At 36.3% G+C, this 19,737-nt stretch overlaps 1 protein-coding gene across 1 annotated transcript in view; it reads right to left on the reverse strand.

Annotated features, from left to right (window-relative positions):
- Window positions 1-1,824: 1,824 nt before the first annotated feature.
- GPR126 (G protein-coupled receptor 126) overlaps window positions 1,825-19,737 on the reverse strand; it is a gene marked incomplete at its 3' end in the record, with an annotated part of 42,860 nt that continues 24,947 nt past the window's right edge. The window contains exons 11-19 of the mRNA XM_010161796.1: window positions 19,294-19,459; window positions 15,888-16,028; window positions 12,105-12,221; window positions 10,954-10,999; window positions 9,113-9,219; window positions 6,169-6,296; window positions 4,881-5,149; window positions 3,188-3,302; window positions 1,825-2,108 (exon numbers count right to left, since the gene is read on the reverse strand). Of these exons, the coding sequence (XP_010160098.1) occupies window positions 1,825-2,108; window positions 3,188-3,302; window positions 4,881-5,149; window positions 6,169-6,296; window positions 9,113-9,219; window positions 10,954-10,999; window positions 12,105-12,221; window positions 15,888-16,028; window positions 19,294-19,459 (1,373 nt within the window). The remainder of the gene's footprint in view (window positions 2,109-3,187; window positions 3,303-4,880; window positions 5,150-6,168; window positions 6,297-9,112; window positions 9,220-10,953; window positions 11,000-12,104; window positions 12,222-15,887; window positions 16,029-19,293; window positions 19,460-19,737) is intronic.

Below are 19,737 nucleotides of genomic sequence, written 5' to 3' on the forward strand. Positions count from 1 at the left end.
GATTCTATGATTCTATGATATTTGCTGAGGGCTTGATAATTAAGCTCATGCTATACTGATGAAAGATGTTCCATAGTGAACTGCACTCTGCCGCTGGAAAATGCTTCCTGATACAAATCCTAAATTTTATTTTGCTTCCATCCCCTTACTGCCATATGTGCATTGCACAGGTTGTATGTGACTAAACAATCTCATTCTTGATTCTTGCTCTGCCTAGCTCTTTCTCACACATCAATAAGCATTTTCAGATTTGGGATTGTTATCTTCCTCTGCTTGATATGACAGGCCTGAACATACACTGTGCCATCTTTGCTACCACAATCTGTGAAAAGCTCATCACTCTTTTCCTTTGTGCATTCTCTCACTAGGTTTTTCAGTTTCATCTTCTGACCTAAATGCCTCCCAAAGATTCGTTCGTCACTGAACAGTGCTATTATCCCACAGGGACTTAAGCAGTGGTGGTCAACCTTGTGTGCACTCTGCACATACAAGCTTAATTGATTGCACTGGAAATTCTGGTTACAGAGAACCTCTTGAATTTGATCCTTGGCATACTTTTCAGAGTTTTAATATTTTTTCATGTTCTTCCCATACTTCTAATCTCTCTAGGCCTTTCTGAATTTCTAACAGGACACACTGCAGCAAATACTTCATTATGCTCCTAAGGGAGTATCAGAATCTGTCCTTTGGAAAAAAGTCTTTAGTAAAAACACCACATCCAAACAATTTTTGCCATTTTCCCTAGCATTTTAGGTTGAAACTCAAGCAAACCAGAAACCACAATATTATTCTCTTTCCACGAAAGCTCAATAAATCTTTTAGCGCAGTAAATACATTTCAACTGTAGCAGATAAAATCCACACAGCATAACATTAAGTATTTTTTCCATAAAGGGAAGATATTTTGCTGACCCTGGGAAAATTTATTTTTTATCTCAGTATTTGTGTGGCATAACACATGCTCCTCCCATGACACTCTTGAATTTCTCTTTTTTTTTTTTCAGGCAAATTTATTTTCTGTATCAATATGTGTGTGGTATAACACATTCCCTTCCAATGCCCTTCTTGGTCTTTTCTTTTTGTTATGTCTTTAGATGTTTAGTGGGTAGGGCGAGTGGAGGTAGAGATTCTTATGTCATTTGGTACATACACAAATTTCAGCTCTGAGCTGAAATTCTTTTAAATGTCACCTATATAATTCTGTTAATTTATAACTGTTTGATTATAATTTACAGTGTTTTTCAGAAGGATGAACTACATTGGAAAAGTAAAATATTCAAAACTTCAGTAACGGAAACAAAAATAAGCTGACTATAACAATCACTGGATTTTTCTTGAAGAACCAAAGAATATCTTATACCTCTGTGATATCTCTCCACACTGACACAGGTCTGGATTTTGTTTTATGAGCTTCTGCCGCCTTAATAAAATAGTTATGAGCTTTACAGATTCCCTACAGGAATAAATTAAGGAAAGAGGCTTCCTATATTTGTTATAATCAGTGAAAGGAAATGTTGAAGGTCATGCAGTATCTATCTCAACAGAGATCATTGCAGTCTGTTGTCTAGGAATAAATAGCATTATTTATAATACAGTGCATCTCATGGAAAAGACCTTGAAATGTTAATTAATTTAACTAAGATCTTCAACTCATACGTAGTTGGTATCATTATTCCACATAAGGGGAAACTAACAATGGTTTAGTATCAAGGGAAAATCTAGAGAGCTTGGATCCGAGTTCCGTAGTCAAATCACTGGACATAATATATCCCAGAACAGCAACAGCTCAAATATTATTTTTTCACAGAACAGAAAGTCAGCTTACCTTGCAATGAATTGAAAATGGAGAAGAGGTACAGGAAAGGAAGAGTTAAGGGACCCCAGGCAAAAAAGGCAAAGCCCCACGTCATGCCTAGGAGGAAGGTCAGGCTGACTACGCTGCGGAGGTTCCTCAGGATCTCTTCCTTTAGGCTCCGATTAGTTCTTTTCCCATTCCTCCCACAGATCTGCACCATCACCACAATAAACATGGCAACGTTCATCAGAAACATGATTCCAAAGTAGCCAGCACAAGTCACATAAAAGACAACTTCATTCTTGATCCAGCAGCTGCAAAAAAAACCCAAAAATATCATCATTTTTAGATAAAGCAAACTATTCTCCAATTATTTCTATGACTACAAGAAAAATCAGTGTATGGATGATTTCACTGAAGCAGAGGTATACTTTCAAATGACACCTTTGCCCATTTTCTGTTTGTAAATAGGATGAAGCTCAGTAGCATCTTAAAGGACTATGGCCCATAGTCATAAATCTGTGGGTTTTACCATATTTTAGTTAAAATTAATTAAAAAGAAAATCTGACCTCAGATACAAGGTGTGGGAACTGCAGTCCCATCATGGAAAGTTTAGACTTAGTATTAGTAGCTTCGCCACCTTCACCAGTGTGAAGCACAGGATGCCTTAGTAACAGAATGGGCAAACTTGTATCTTCAGTGTCAAAATCTCAAGTTTCTGCCACTTGAGCTAAATGATGACTCATCCATCTCTGTAGAAGAAGCAGGAAGGGCAGGCCGTTGAGGTAGCCATTTGAAAGTCAGCCATGTGAGATACTTAGCTTATTCCTCTAGCAGCATTCCTCTAGCAGCAAATGGCTGGAATGATTAGCATGATACTTTAATAAAAACACAGGATGACATTTTTATTTAGCATGTTGAAACTTTGCCAGGCAAGGAACAGAAAATGAGGTAACATTCATATAAAAATTTTGGCATTTGTAGATTATTATCTGGACATCAAGTCAAGAACATAGAAAGCTATTGATCTACGTTGACAAAAGTCTGGTTTATTTACAAAGTAGTCTATTTTTATGCTACTTCTTTCTTTGCTCTTTACCTAGAAGATAGAACTCACTTTTAAAATAAACCAAACCAGGTATTTTTATTTTATTTTCATGACAAAACTTAGTCATTATTCTTTTGACAGAGGAGTGTTTGTTCCTGGCATTAGGTAATGCTCTTCCATTTTTCTTACACTTCACACTTCTGATTCAAATAATTTAGAAGATGATTTTGCCCGCTTTCCTTCTTTAATGCACCTCGAACTCTTCCAAAGCAATCTGACCAATGATGAATTTTTTTTTGCCGACTGTAAATGCAAAATTGTAAGAGATTAAAAGAAATACTCACAAGTCGTCTCCTCCTTGCCCATTAGCATCTTTGCCGTATAACTCTTTGCCATAAACATGACTTGCATTTGTATTAGCACTTGCCAAAACAATTGCTATCACCAGAGCTGGCAAACCTGTAATATAAGAAAACTTTTAGTGTGCTTTTATATCTCACAGACCTCCAAAATTACCACGCAAAGCTTAATCATTGATGTCTCCATCCCTATTGCTTTAGTACAGAGTATCCTGAGGTAGTTCGATGTCAGAAAACTGAACAGAGAATTAGAAGGAAACAAATTTTCAAATGGTACAAATGTATAAGAATTTTAAAGCACTTATTGGGCATTAATGAACAAGCCTCTTAATGTTCTATAAAGTAGAAAATGTTATTTTAGTATGCAATATTGAAACTAAAGTAAAATAATCTCACTTAATTACCTAAAGTTAAATTTACAATTGCACACAGGCTCTCATAATATAGTAAAAAGAAGATTAACAAATTATTACAAAAATGAGATCTAATGGTGAGATGGTTTGGGGATTTCTTTGAGGGACTTTTTTTCACAGACACTAATGTCACTTGATTACGCTAGGGGACTGGAGTGCATGAACTTGAACCTGTAATTTCTCCAGTGTTCCTCTCAACTCTGAATGTCTTCTCTTTTTCTACAGTATTATATATGCTTTACTTAAATGTGTCCCTCAAAAAATGAAACAAACTATATATTTTTTAATAATAGATAAAGGGAATATTTTGGAAAAATACACAACTATGCGGAAGACAACTCTTGTGCAGAGAGGTACAGGTCACATAAAACCCCATACATTTCCTGACATGCCTTATTTACATGTCTTATCCTTGCTACGACAAAACAGATTCAAAGGGGAAGAGGTTAATTTGCTTTTCCGACCACTCAGTCCTTGTCCTCTGCCGAGGTTGCCAAAAAGGATGCGAGTTGCCAATGGAAAGACATCAATTATCAGCTGGGCTGAGGTCAGTGCTCTAGCCATGAGGTTAATGGTTTTGTATTGTGTTTTATTATTTCAAACACAATATGTGCATTCAGGCAGAAGGCACAGATTCCTGATATAAGGAAAAAAAAAAAAAGAATAAAAGCCTTGCTGCCTGAGCCTTGCAGTTATTTTTCACTATTACATTTTCTATTTCAGTCCTGCAATGTAGACTGCTTAGGGCAGGCAGGATCTCTCTGTGGTTTAAACACTCCGCTGAAGCTCAGGAAATTTTGGTTGTTTCTGATTGTGCCATAGGCTTTGTACTTGTTGGCAAGAAACTTTAAGCTGGATTGAAAGCTTTTTGACAGTCAATGCAAGGATCCCAATAGGCTCTGTAGTAATTGCAAGAGGTTCTGAATTCATTGTGTGCCATGTTTCTCTATCTCTGATATGACACTAACATTTCCCCTCTCCCATTCTGGCCTCTCTGGAAAGTCAGACCCATTTATCTGGTCCCTCCGCTCCTCCTTGGGCTGAAAGTGCTGCTCCGGGCAGAAAGTGCTAGTCATGGTGCATTTTCACAGAATTATAAGGAGGAGCTGGGTAGCAGAGAGGGCTGGCTGCAAGCCATCACTGCTGTGGGGCAGGGGAAGGAAGCACCACGCTGATGTTGATTGTGCTCTGCATTTGGGATAGAGAGCTTTTGTGTAGCATCATTTCAAAATACACTCTGTAAATGCTACGTGCGCTGAACTCACCCCAGCCAATGATGCAAAACTTCAGAATGTAGCGCCGTATATAGGTGTTGAACACTTTCACTAGAGCAATGTACATATGAACGGCTTCTAGTCCCATCCACGTAAAAGTGGCCAGAAGGAAAAAGTGCAACAGTGCAGCTACAGCTATGCAGAGGCCATCAATGTCAAATGATGCAATCCAACCATCAAGCAAGAAGATCAAGTTAAGAAAGAGCAGGGCTGTGCTCAAATTCATCAGGATTTTGGATGGATAATCTCTTCGCAACTTCCTAAAGAGAGAAGCACAGGTGCATATGATTAATTGGTTTCAATCACACAAGCTGCTTACAGCAGCTGGCTTTACTGGTTTACAAAGTAAGTAAAGGCACAGGGATCTCCTCCCAGCTGTAAGCTTTTGTGGCAATGCAGCATAGCGATGCGTACTTCTGTGGGGCATCACTGAAGGCTTCTGCTGCATGGGATGTGGAAAAACCACCACTTCCTTGGGTTCTTAATGAGCTACATGGAAATTATGAACTGAGGAGTGGGCCAACAACTTCTGCCATCTTGGACACTATCCCATAGGTAATGCGATAGGAATACAATCATTGGAGATATTCAGAACTTTAAAAATCCCCTTCCCCCACTCCCCTGGAAAACCATCTTTCTTTAGCAGCTACTCTGTCCTGTCCTGTTACAGGCAGAATGGTTCCTTTGTGTTGGCCTGACTCCGTTTTCTCTTTTCATTGTTCACAGAACTGTATCACTTCAAAACTTTTGCATTCCCTTGAGTCACTTTCACATTTCAGCAGAGCTGCTGTTGAAATTGTTGTAACACTTCACAATTTATCTTCATTTCATTTCTCTTCCCACTTCTTTCTGAAGGGCTTCAGAATGTAATTGTTCTAGTTGGAAATTTCTCTTTTTATACTTAGGAATTGTTATGATCACACATGCAAGTTTTGTTTTGTTTTTAAAAATCCTGGCTGTGGATTTTAAAATAATGCGTATCTGTTCAGAATCTAGAGTATACTGTATTCCCAAAAGAGAAAATTTTTGAGAGACATTAGCCTTGTTCTCAGGCCTGAGCAGCACAACACACTGGAAACAGGAGGAAAGAGTCTGAACTTACGTCCCTTTGAAAAAAATTTCTACTTACAAAATTGTGACCATGGATTTGCAGTTGCTTTTTTTAAACATAGTTTTCCCTTCCTAGGCAAATAAACCCCACAAACCAAGTAACTAATTTATTTTATTCATCACGTACAGGTACTTTCCCTGTCACGTTTTCCACAGAACTAATACTTACTCAAATGCAATATATGTCAGAAGAGTTGCAGCTGAAAATATAGCAGATATCCCACAGCCTATATAAGTGATAAACGTGAGGACCTTGGTATTCTGTGGGTCTATTTGTGTAACGGTTCTCTGAAGATCCTACGTGAGAGAGAAGGAAGAGGCATATAGCAAACACCTTTTCCATGAGCACAGCACTCATTTCTTGGTAACTAGTCAAGTAAAACTCAAAAAGCACTTTGGCAATACCATTATAACCCTGACATTAGGGTTCATGTTTACTGAGTATGCTTAGACTAGAGTTGTTATACCTCTCACTTCCTTCCCATAGCTCTTGAAAACATTGTATTTTAAGTATTATAACTGCTGGGATCAGCAGAGAGACAGACCCTGATACTGATCCTTATAATTCAGTACCAGCAATTCAAATGTTCTTCTCTGGAAAAATCTTTTCTTTTCAAACCTTTTAGTTTGATTGCTAATTTAGAATAACTGAATGATTATTGAAAATGCAATTTAAAAGTATTAATACTGAAACGTGGAACATTGTGAGGAGTTTCTGACATCACCTCTTGTACTAACAGTTTGTACGAGTTGATGCAGCTAATAATGTATGGGTGAAACCAAGGGCAAGATATTGCTTTTTGGTTTTATGGTCTGTTTTGACATGCAAACTACAGTTATAAATAGAACTGGTCAGAAAAATAGTGACAAAGACAACATTTAAAAAAAACCTGGAAAAGAAGCAGGAACATTCTGGGGATTTTTTTTCCAGTTTTCTGTCCAACTGTAATTGCCACATAGTAATGTCTGAGAATAAATGCCAGTGTTATTTCCTTTTTTTTAAGGACAAGTAAAAATGAGAATGTTTGGATCTATATCACTGTGGAGTAAGTGTAAGCAAATACTAACATATAATGGTGTCCATTCTACAGTTAGTGTCACTGCTGTCTCTAGCAAAACTATCCAGCAAAAAGAAATGAAGAAAATGCTACAAAACATGCCATTCTTCATAGCAAAAGGAAGGTGTTGTATGCAGTTTTACACCCTGTTCCAACCTTACACGACTGTTTATATATATAAGGAGAGTGTTATTTGAAAATAATTTAGTATCTAAATTGAAGTCAGAAAAGATTATTCAAATGGAAAAGCAATCAAAAGGGCCAAAACTGTGTAAAAATCTATTGGAATACAGCCCAATTTCAAAGAACTTTTGCCTTATTTCCTACTGCCACAAAAGCATTCAGGGAAGAGAAGGGACTCATTGAATATATCCTAAAGAAAGATCTTTTTTTCTCCTTTTGAGTATGAAAAGGGAAACAAGACCACAATTTAGCTTGAGAGAAGACAAAAAGCTTGTGGTTTTTTCATAGCTACATCTGAGCATGACATGAAGAGAGGAGCTCTATTAAGAAGGCTCTGGAAAGGCAAACGTGAAAAAAGTCAGTGCATGCATCTCCCTTGTGCGGTTAAGTCCTGTGTGTCGCTGCAACAAGTTAAATCAAACCCCAGAAACTTCTACTAAGGGTGTTGCTGTGATAAGGAGCAAACAACTTTTCTGCAAGTAAGTTTTAGAGGTCAAAGAATGTTAATTTCAGATGGAAAGAAATGTTTCAGCCCATTATTGCACGAAAAAAAAATCACCAGATATTAAGAAAAGATAGCAGTATTCCATCTTATTCATGTTGAGATTTTTTTTTCTCGAAACCACTTCACACTTTCAAATTGCAGGGGGCACCTGAGAGCTAGAGGAATTATGCTACCGAGGCTGAAGTGCTCTATATGGTTCCCTCTCTCATCTCTCTGATAGGCTATGCTTTATTTCAGCCACCCAATCTGGTGACTTTGGTTAAGGCTCTGATAGAGGATTCGGTTCCAGTACTTGGTGGGCAGATTGTTTCCCAGAGAAGGCCTGTACTTCAGGGCATCCCCAAAGGCGATTAAAGCCACTTATAAGAAAACAGCAAATATGAGTTTACACCTTTTGCAAAACAAAGGTATTGCTTTATACTTTTTGACATGAGATATAAATCTTGTCAGATCTGCAACCTAAATTTGCAAGCGGTAACTTAGCCCCTTGAATCTCAGGATGCAAGGGAATTATACTGCTCTCTGAACTTTTAATCCTCATTAGTAGTTTTATTGACTGTAGGACATTTTTCTTTCCGTGAAAATATAATTCTCTCTATTTTTGTTCTGAAAACAACATCTCAACTTTTTCTCCCACTTATTTTTTTTTTTTCCCTCTGCAAATGACTTCCCACTTTCCTGATCTTGAAATTTCAAATCTACATTGACTTGTTTCTTACTCACTTCCTTCTTGTCACACCCTCCTGTCTCAGCTGTAGGTCATTTTTGTCAGATTATATTGTTAAGGGAAATGACACAGACCCCCTGAACCTTAGGACTCATTAAGATAATTCTTTTTCCTGTTTTCCTAGTGGAAGTGTTAGTACTGGGCCTTGCTTTTACAATCCCTGACTTTCTTTTCACCAAGTCATGTCCTGGATTTGAAGCTGGATGTTATAAAATCCTATTTGTATTTTGGTATCACTCAGAAGGCTAAGACCTAAGTCTTCTGTGAAACAGTACTTTCAAATTTTAAAATATTCTATGGGCATATTTTGCTTTTTATTTTATAATATTTAGCCACTAGTGAAGAACATAATAATAATTATTAATAATAGTAATTGCAACAACAACAATAATACTATTATAATTATATTAATATACCTTCATTACTGACTTAATTACCACATTCCTGAATCCTTATCACTGGCTATTTTGTTATGAAAAAATAGCTTTAGGATCATAAGGGGAAAATGATGTATTATTATTAAAAATAATGTACTAAAGGAATAACCCAAGTAACAAAAATGAGACTTGTCTTGGCCCAAGACAAAAACTGCATTGCAGTTGCTAGGGAAGACAACTTGGTGAACGGTGAGCTTGCCTACCATTAGGACCCCGAAGTGCGTGAGGTGGTTGCATAAGCAAACTGTCTCATTTTCATTGGACTCTGGGTCCACTTGGCAGCCCGCAGGGTTCCAGCCACCACTGCCACCTGTGGAAATGAAACAGGAGAAACCACACCTTCCAACAATTTCATGTCACCATTTCTTTTAACAGATTTCTCACTTTGTCTTGTGCAAATGCAGAAGTGCTTTCTCAGATTGAATGAGTGACCATTAAAACCAATGAGGAAAGAAGCAAGTGTCAGATTTCCTAGTTTCTGCAGAGAATCACACCAGAGGAGTGTCCCAGTAATGGTCTATGCAGCAGAAGCAATAGATGGAGATCCATACTAAATGTAGGGAGCTTTTTGGTTAATGAGGGGTGAATAAGACCTATGTAGATCATGCATTAAGACACTCCTTAGCTCTTCCCAATAATAAGATGGTTTTAGAACTCCCTTTTACCACACTGATGTGATGTCTGCACCTGCTTCACTCCTACTCACATATCCCCAGGCACATGAAAGCATTTATGGCCCAGGAACAGAGGGTCTCACCCTTCCTCTCTGCACCCTATAATACAGAAGTCAGAGTGGATAATCCCAAATGTCCTTTGTGGCCTTACAAAAAAACATGAAGTAAATTATCCCCTACTTGTTCCACTTGCAAAGGCCATTCGGAAAAACAAGAAGAAAGATTTTATTTTTAAAAATTAAATGTTCAAAAATAAAATCTGTATTTCTGATTCTTCTCCTTTAATTTTTTTCCTGCTAAAGCATGAACTAATTTTGTGAAATAGTTCATATTTTCTGAACTCTTAAAGACATTTTTGCACAACTCCAGGCAAAATCCAACAAATTATGTGACTAGCCCTACAACTTTACCTCAAATTCAAGACAGAATCTCTCAAAAGACCATGAAGTTGTTCCAAAACCACGTAAAACTCTTCCCCACTCAAGCAGCCACTGAGAATAGTTTCCTCCCTGTGTGTTTCTCCTTTGATGTGCTTCTTAAGTTTAGCTTCCTAAGTAGATTCTTTTTCTTTTCTTTTTTTTTTTTTTCCCCTTTTTTTCCTTCTGCATTCTCTTCAGTCCTTTTGTCTGAATTTCCTGCCTTCAAGTACAACTTTGGATGGTAAATTTCATTTCTTTCAAGACTCTTTGTACTAAAGCTCTCCAGTCTAAATCCTACTGCTAAGGACGGTTACTTCTTCGCTTTATTTGTTTCATTGTAAGGAAGACTAACATCTCAGTAGTGATCTCTAAAATAGAACAATCTGGAAAATCATAAAAGAAAATTAATTTTTCTATGCAAAGGATGAAGAGCCTCAGTGTAAGATCACACAAAGGTTAGGCAGTAGCAATGAAGAATGGGCCAAAATGCTTCCTTGTTAATTTGTGTCCACATATAGGACCTTAGCATGCCAGCTGTCATCCATTTACAAGGTGGATGAAGTTCCTGTAATGTACTTCCCACCTTTCCACAGAAGTAAAACAGGCTTAAGATTTGTTACAGGCACAAACTCACAATTAAAACCCCCAGCATTTTAAAAATGACTAGTTAAAAGTATGGCTTAGAATCATTCATGTGTCTGACTAGCATTACTATTTCCATTATCTTAATTTACAAATCTTTAATATTTAACAAATTTACATTAAAAGAAAAATTTAAAGGATATTTAACATCTGCTGTCACAAGCAAGCGTACTAACCAGAAAAAATAATACAGTCCAAAGAGTTCACCTAATTCTGCAAGAAGCAAGAAAGGCCAAAACTGTGACTGATTTTAAAACTTAGACACCTTTGTTCCCCACATAAAAGAAATGACAGTATTTTGAAACTTACCATTTTTGTTCATATCCCAGAAGACACAGGTAGGCTTAGGATCTTCCTAAGAACACATGTGAAAGTAGACTTTGTTTAGCTCTTCAGAAATAAATCTCATCAACTTATACATTTACAACAGAAGTTTTACCACATATATTTACATATAATGAGGAATAAATATAATATGGATTATTCAAATTTTTTCTAGTGTCAAATTAGAATTTATTCTGCTAGAAAGACAGTTCTGCCCAGATTATGAAATGTAAAGCACTGTTCCTCTGCACTGTTCCTTTTCCACATCCTCAGAATAATGAAGTTTTATTGTCTCACTGACGTTATCCATGAGTATGATGTCTTTACAGAGTCTGAATACTTTTTCATGTTCACTTCCTTAGGACTTCTCACTGAATCCTCTATATAACTGACCTTGAAAATGTGCAGAAGCCTGATGAATTTAAGTGGGGGTTGGTTTGCCCAACCTTAAAATAATAATTATAATGAAATGTAAGGTAAAGTTAATCAAACTTTAATGGAGTTAAAATTATGTACCAACTTAGGTATTGCATTTTAACATCTTAACTTCTCTATTGCTATTGTCTCTTGGAGTAGCTACTGACAACATGTCTGAGAAGACAGTCAAGCTCACACGTTTTTAACTGAAACAGTATGTGCCAAGAGGTTGCATTTGGTCTGTATTTCCCTAAATTAATTGTACTCATCTTTTAACAAAGTGGTTCTGTCCATTATTCCTTTGCTGAAAACCACATAACAACAAAATAACTTTGGGAACTATTAACAAAGCAATTCATCTTTGATCAAAGAATTTAAGTAATTCTACAGTTCCAGTCTAATAAATTGTGTCCCTGGTCAAGAACATGGTCGTGAACAGAGGTTTTGCCTACAGTTATTGGCACAGAAATTGCCTCTGAGTAGCAGAATCAACAGTTTTTCAGATAAATGTTAAATCATGAATGGAGTAGGAATGTGTGGGGATGGGAGAGGTTATTTGGTTTTACTTTTTGCTTATTTGCTTTTGTTCTAGAGGTTTTATTTCCTTTTGAGTTTATGATCTTACTCAAAATCCATTCAAATCTATCAGGCTATATGCTTAGAATTTACTATATATAATCTGCATTCCTGTTCCTCTGCATATGAGACTCTTGTTTTACCTGAATTTTGGTATGTTTTATTGTAACTTTCACATATTCCTGAAGATCCTGAATGGTTATGTTTCCGATGCTGCATGCCACCACAAAACTGGTCAAATTGGCAGGATTTTCTGCATCCTTTGAAAGATTCAGAAAAATAAAACAAATGCTTACACAGCACATAACATAAAAGCCAGAGTACACAGTTTCATCTTTGCAGCATGCCAAAATAAATAAGTTATCAGCATTTCTACACTTTTGATCACGCAATATAAGAATGCTATGTTTACAAAATCAAATTATGGGTTTGCTTCATAGAAGTTCCCCTGTTTTCGTTATATTCATAAACATATATAGGCATAATTATAGAAATAGGTTAGAGTTCCCCTTGTAATCATAATGCCTGATGCCATCAAAATTATAACTCAAACAGTGTAGCAGATAACAACCCATGATATGATTAGCTCACTTGCCTAAACTAGAATGAACTAGCTTTCTTATTTTACTGTTGACACTTTCCTTTTTAGTAGGTGCAAAGTTTTTGGAGAATAACCTTTTTTCAGTTTCACAGTTGCAACATTATCCTCCATCTCACAATGAATGATGAAGAAGTATTAAACAAATTCAAAGCAATGCTACATACTGTAGGTGATAATATTTTCTACAAGGTCTTATTTGATGGGAATTTAAATAGAAGACTGATGTTTTCACTGAGCAATACCATTTCTAAGCTGCAATGAAAAAGTACCAGGTTGAGAGTTTTCCAAAAGAGGTTTTCCTTGGAAACTGATGATTTATTAAAAAGGAAGTGCTTTGGAATAACTATTTTGTTTTGATGAGTTTCCACTGAGACCTGCATAGTTACATGCCTGGTTGGCCTTATGGGACGCTGGGAAGCTCCATCACTGTCTGCGGCAGACCTTAGGTGAAATGAACTCTATCACCACTCACTTTCCCTCCAAAAATCTGGGCTACCAAAATCCTGAACCACTCTGATTCCTTCAGTCTAGGGATTTTGTTAGCCTGACATGATGTCAGGTGTCAACTCAGCGCTGGGTTCATGAAATCCCATCATTCATGACAGACAGAACAGTTTCAGTTATTAAGTGCACATTATTCTGAGAAGAATATTTAATTTCTTAAGAACAATATCCGAGTTTTCAAACACAATATTTCAGCGTGTACTGGAGCTTTGTGACATAATTTCCTAAAAACTTAAAAATTGCAGATGAATAAAAATGCAGTCTTCTAGATAGTTCTTGAGCATTCAAACAAGAGAAAACCTCTTGGCTACCCCTTAAATTTCAATATCTGACAAAGACTATGAAAGCCTTTGACATATTTCTATGGGTTTCAGTGGATTCTGTCTCTAGCAGGTAACAAGAAATAGAAATAAACATCAGATGGTCTCTTGAGGGAAGAAAATTTAATATATTCTTACTTGTCCTTAGAAGAGAATAGAAATAATGTGTGCATTAAAGTAAAATACAGGAAACTGCTTATTTAGCTATAAGGCTGTACACAGCTCAAATTAGGGGTAAGCTTTTAGCCAATAAAATATACGTAAGTACATAGTAAAGCAATGCTGAAGCTAGTCTCCATGACAGAAATCTAGTCTAGTCTAGCAATCATTACAGTTCATATATTTATCATATTTACACATTATTTTGAAGGCCTCAGAACTCATGAGGATGATCCTTCCAACCTAACTTTAGACATTTTAAAAGAAGATGTCTAGAACTGAAGTTGCCACTCTAAAGTTTTGTAACATAGTCAATGAAAGGCAACTGGCACATCCAGGCATAAACCATTTTACCTATTCTGTACATCTAGGTAGAATATGGTTTGCCTAAATATAAGTGTCCATTTTAGAGGTTTTTAAGGTATCCTGCCCAGTTTCCAGCTGCTAGTGCAGAAGATCTCACATCTCTTACAGGTTCATTGTCACACCTGTTGGACAGCAGTAGCTTTGTACCCTGGGGTGTTTCAAATTGCACTGCACACCCTGGTCTGTGGAACTGATGCCTTTGGCTGCACTACAGTGAGATATCTGACACCTCAATAGTGTTCATTTTTTTCCATTCACTGCCTTTGAAGGCAATTTATGGACAACAGTTCAGGCACAGGTATGTACACTGAACACACCTGCCTTTGGTGAAATGAATCCCACCCTGAATAGCTTACATCAGTTTTTCATACAGTCTTCTAAGTAATGTAACCATCAGATTTTAATGAATGACAACATAAAACTTATTAGCATTCTCTCAGTTGCAACAAAAAACCCTCCAGTGATGTAAAGAATTATGTTTCACTGTTACGTTGAATGCTTATGAGAAATACAGACAACAGTATTAGGATATTTTTAATTGCAATTGGAATAAATGTATTTATGAAGTACTTTCATACTAATGGATAAAGTTATTTTTATGAGATGGTTTGAAATGGCATGTGAATCGATTTATTTTTAGCCTCTTTTTTTTTACTTTATTTTTAGACTTAATAAAATGTGAGTTTTACACATTTTTAATTAATTGTCTTGATCATGTCACCCATGAATAGTTTGAAAAACACACACAAAAAAAGGAAGGAACTTCAGTGGCAAATTTTCTTGGTTTTTTGCTTTTCAATGGCCTATTAAAGTATCGCTAAGAAACACATTCTAGCCCCATTAAAGGACACATTCTGACTTTATATGATTTTATGCCATTATGACAAGCTTACATCTGTATTCTGGTTTCTTTATTAAATATATCCATCCTGTTATTCTCAAAAGCAGGCTTAAACTGAATACTATTTTAAATAGTTAAATATACTTTGGGGTGTACTTCAGAAGGCAACTGAGGGTCATGGGTATTTTGTTGCCTAGATTATCTGAAGAATCTGGATACACTGCCAATAAAAACGATAATATAGGGACAATACAATACTACAGAGTTCTGCGGATGCACAAGAGCCAAAGGTCACTTGAAATACTAATGGGAAAACAACCTCAAGTCTTCTGAGGCTCAGTCTTACAGTTCACTGTGAAACAATGTTTCCTTTTTAATTAAATATTTTTTTTTAAATAGGTATGGTTTTGGTTGGTTTTTCCCAAGCTGTGAACTCTTCCTAAGTTTTTTGTCATCTATCATGCAGAAGTATTTATAATTACCATTTGATGGGACACAAAGGATTAAAAATCAAATCTACCTGAGTCCCTTTAGTTTTCAAGCACAAGTATTTTTATCCTTATTCCATATTAAAATATGGTGTGCTTCTGACAACACATGTATGAAAATAAGAATAGAATGTACAGAAGAATGTTCTCTGGCTGATGACCATCAACCCACAGTTTTCCACTGAATATAAGCAGTCAGCTGGATGTGAGTGCCAACCAACTCCCTTAAGGAAAAGAGAAAGAAAGAGTACTTGGCAGTGTTACAGGCCAAATTCCCTTCTGATAGAAAAGAATATGGCTCCACTGCACATCAAGGACCTACATCAATACATTTTAACAGATGTTGTGCCCTTTAAGTGGCCTTGCTACTTTACACTAATTATAAACACCTAGGATCCAGTTTTCCATATATTACCCTGAGAAAAACTTTCTCTCACATGTGACAGGAATTTGCAGTCAAATCACTAATTCAACTTGGGTGCTTCAGCTATTTTGTCACTCTGAACATAACATGCCTCTACAGCTGCTATCACCTTCTCCTTCTTATAACTCATGAGATGCTGTAAAATGATTACACTACAGGAAAATTTTATCAGGTGCCTTTGAGCCACCCTGAATGAAACAACTTCAAACATATTAAAGTTTACCTGAAAAAGACCATTTTTATTGAAGAAAGTAAATTGAACCCTGGATATAAGTTCAAACTCATCTTGACTTAAATTCTTCAGTAAACTTGGTGGCAGAACAACAGAAGCGAAGGCATTTGTCTGGTCCTTGTCAAAATCTATCTGTTAAATAAAAACAACAAAGAGCAAGTTCAAAAACAACAAAGAGCAAGTTCAAACAAAACCCAAACCATGCATTGGCCACAACTGGGTTCACACCCTTACACACAGATATCTAAACATGGAACTAAAACCAATCAACACTAATATGACCTGTAATGATGTAAGAGTTGATGCAACAAATAAACAAAAACAAGGCTTAGGAGGTTTTCCCACCCTTCCAGCACGAGATCAGCCTTCTGATACAAAAAGTTATTAGATAAAATAAACAAACTCCTCCACTGCTATAATGATGATTTGGAAATAATGAGATGGCAATAATGGTGGTCATAATAATTTTCAGTAACCTTCAAGATACTTTTCCTCATATCAAACAATGTTGATAACTGAAAAAATATGCTGAATCCTTCTTTCTTGAGTTGTATTATTTGGCTTGATCTGCACATCTGAATTAATTCTCTTGAGAGGTTTTCTAGCTTCTCTGTTACAGAAAGATTTTAAAATAATGATTAGTGTCACCTCTCTATATTTATTCTGCTATGTAGCACAAAAAGGACACTTTCTGCCATCAATATAAACTTAATCTATAATGGCAATGTGTCAGACAGCTGAAAACCCTCTATGGCACAGGGATGTAACAAGTGAGCAGAAAAAAATGAGGATGTAACCTCGCATTTCATTTGCTACCAGGCAGCAATTCTATGACTGCACGCTTTTCCACCATGCGGTACTCAAGATGTCCCACCTTACCCATCAAAGGAAGGGGAGCAAGCCATCTCACAGTGGTTCTGTAGCAAAAGAATTTAAAAATTTCACTGAGATAAGGAAACTCACACTCCTGACTTCTCCAGAGGCAACTTGGTCATGTATTTATGCCTCCCATGATCAGTCTCATGATTCTAAAAGCACTATTAGGTAATAGTTAAAAGCCATAGGCTTCTGATAGATTCATCTAACTTCTAAATTTTCACTGATTTACTGTGAGTAACAGGCACCCTGGGAAATTAATAAGAAGTGGTTCATAGATATCTCCTGACAGGGCTAAATGAAGTTGAGTAAAAGGTTTTCAAAGGATAATTCTGCCACATTAAACAGAAAGTGTGTGATCAAGATATCCCATTAGGTATTGTCTGCAAATAGGGCGGAAGAGGCTTCTATAAAGAAGTATGGATATATTACAGGAACAATTTAATAATATGAATCACCAAAAGCTAACTTAGTCAAAGGTTTGGCAAGAAACATAAAGACACAGGGGACTGAAATAGAAACTTTCCAAATTGCCATGGACACATTTGCTTGATATCTACTTTACGAAAAAAATTGGAAATAAAATCTGGAAACGTTCTGACACACAGCTTGAAGAATTTAATGCTCCCTGATGAGCTTGGGCTAGATTACCACATCACTGGTGAAAAACCTGGGCTTTCACAAGGGAATCTCCCTCCAGTAGGGATAGCAAGTATCTTTCCTGATAGGCATGGAAAATATAAACGCTGACCACAGTTGCTGCAGACTTTTTGGGTAGGAAGGATGCTAAGAATTCTCAATCAGCTGTTGGAAATCTGAAAGTCTGCGAACAAACTCATGTTCCAATAGGAACATTATAAATAACTTGACAGAGTTTGGATTTTATGATTATTTAGACAGTGCTGTAATAAATGATTCCAGGGCAAGAAAATTCCTGGATGTCCTCAAGCCACAGATGGTAATTCTTATAATACATACGAACATCCCAAACCTGACTTCAGAAGTTTTCCTTTCCTCTTTCCATAAATAAAAGATTAAATCTGGAGGAGAAACGTTCCTTTGATAACAATGAAAGAACAATCAGCTATTGAGCTTCATTAATAAAAGAGCTAAACAGAAGTAGATTTACAATCATCAAAAATTTCTAATAAAATTGATTCAAAGAAATACTAGCCAAGATTACTATGAAAATAAATATGCAAAATCTCAAGTATATTAAATCCATTTGTATCTATTTAAACCAGCATTTGAGTTTTGATCCAAAGTCTTTATACACAGCATGTAAAGGGCCTGCAGCCTATTATATTACTACTAATTTTTCTAGCACTGTCTTCATTACTGCTTTTGATTTTTACAGTACATAGTACTTTATAAAATGATCAGACATTTATCAGGATTGTTGACTTGCAAATCTGAAGCGGGAACTAATTTGGTCCCATAAGATGCTTGTACTCTAGTGACTAGTCTTTAACCATTTTCATAATGTCATGTTTTGTTTTAATTCAGTTTTAGTTCCTGGAGCCCAAACGATAGTAGATTTAAAAAAAAAAAAAATTCTCTTTACTCTTTTCTGTGTGTTTCTCTAAGTTAGACTCACTATATTTGAATGGTTAGACTTCCAGGAAACTGAAATTAAGTTACTTCTGTCATAGTCTTCTTATATAACTGTGGAAAAATTACATTGTACTACATTTTTAAAAGCACGTAGGTGCCATAAGATGCAGGCATGCATATAGTGAAATTTTAAGTCTTGGCACCTCATTGCTACTGATTTTAACAGAACCTTTAGGAAATAACAGTATGTGCTCATGTGCATCTCAAATGCTATTTCATAGCTTTTAGATGTCTCACCTTTTCTATTTGTGAAAAAAGAAGCCCAAATATTTTTGAGGTGATGACAAATATCTCATCTATAGAAGCCTGTCTAGATACTGTAGCATTGGAGACCATTCTGCATTTTGAGTGGTCTGTGTTTCTTTTATCTTTCATGTCTAGACTGGTGAATGTCTTGAACAGCCTCAGACATCCCAAATGGCACAAGCCTATCAACCTGTGTGTGGACAACTGCATTGGCTTTAGGTCTCTGTTAGCAGTAGGTGTCTAAACTATACTGGAAGGTTGAACTATTGTTACCTGCAGAAATCTACATGTAGACACCTATATTTATATGTCTTATCCCAAAGCTGAAAGGCATCAATGGAGTTGTTAGTTAGTGTATAAGGGGTAATAAATCAAACGCTTAAAGATTATTTTCCCTTTTCATTAGTTCAAAAACCTGAAAAGGAGAAATTCTGTTCTGGATTTTAAGCCATTTACTTTTTAACTGCATGGAATGTGAGTTTATCTGGGTTTCCTGTCGCTCAAGGAAATACTACATTAATCTGTTTGGATGATTGCAGGAAAAAGGAAATAGAAAGTAGGAGGAGAATTGGGAGTTGCAAGTGGTTTTATAGGAACCACTGTAAACACACTTGGAACAACAGGCAGACTTCACGTTCAAATACAACTGCTCGTTCCATACCTGGAAATCAGATGCATTATTCTGTGGACTGACACTGAAAGAACCACCTTTGAATGAAGTTGAGTTTACAGAAGACACTCCAAGTGCAAGGTTTCGTGTTGAAATACTCATAGACGGTCCAGTGAACTGGATCTTTAAAGCCAAGGCATCAATAGTTCTTAGAGCTCTAAAAAAAGAAATAAAATTGTTCTAAAAACTGAATACAGAAGAAAAAAATACTATGCTCCGTATACTCTCCACATTAAAGATGATCCTCTTATTGACTGTATTTCTGTCATCTATTTGTGTATTCACAAGGGGACTGTCAGGCTGTAAATTTATGTATCTCTGTTGGAAACCAAAGGTTTTGATTGACAGAAACTATCTGACTACATATCACCGGTCCTGAAATAATCTTCCAACAATACTTAAATCTATGCTGTGTCACATATCAGGAGGCTTGTT

Source organism: Eurypyga helias, unplaced genomic scaffold, assembly GCF_000690775.1.
Source record: "Eurypyga helias isolate BGI_N326 unplaced genomic scaffold, ASM69077v1 Scaffold48111, whole genome shotgun sequence".
Taxonomy (NCBI): domain Eukaryota; kingdom Metazoa; phylum Chordata; class Aves; order Eurypygiformes; family Eurypygidae; genus Eurypyga; species Eurypyga helias.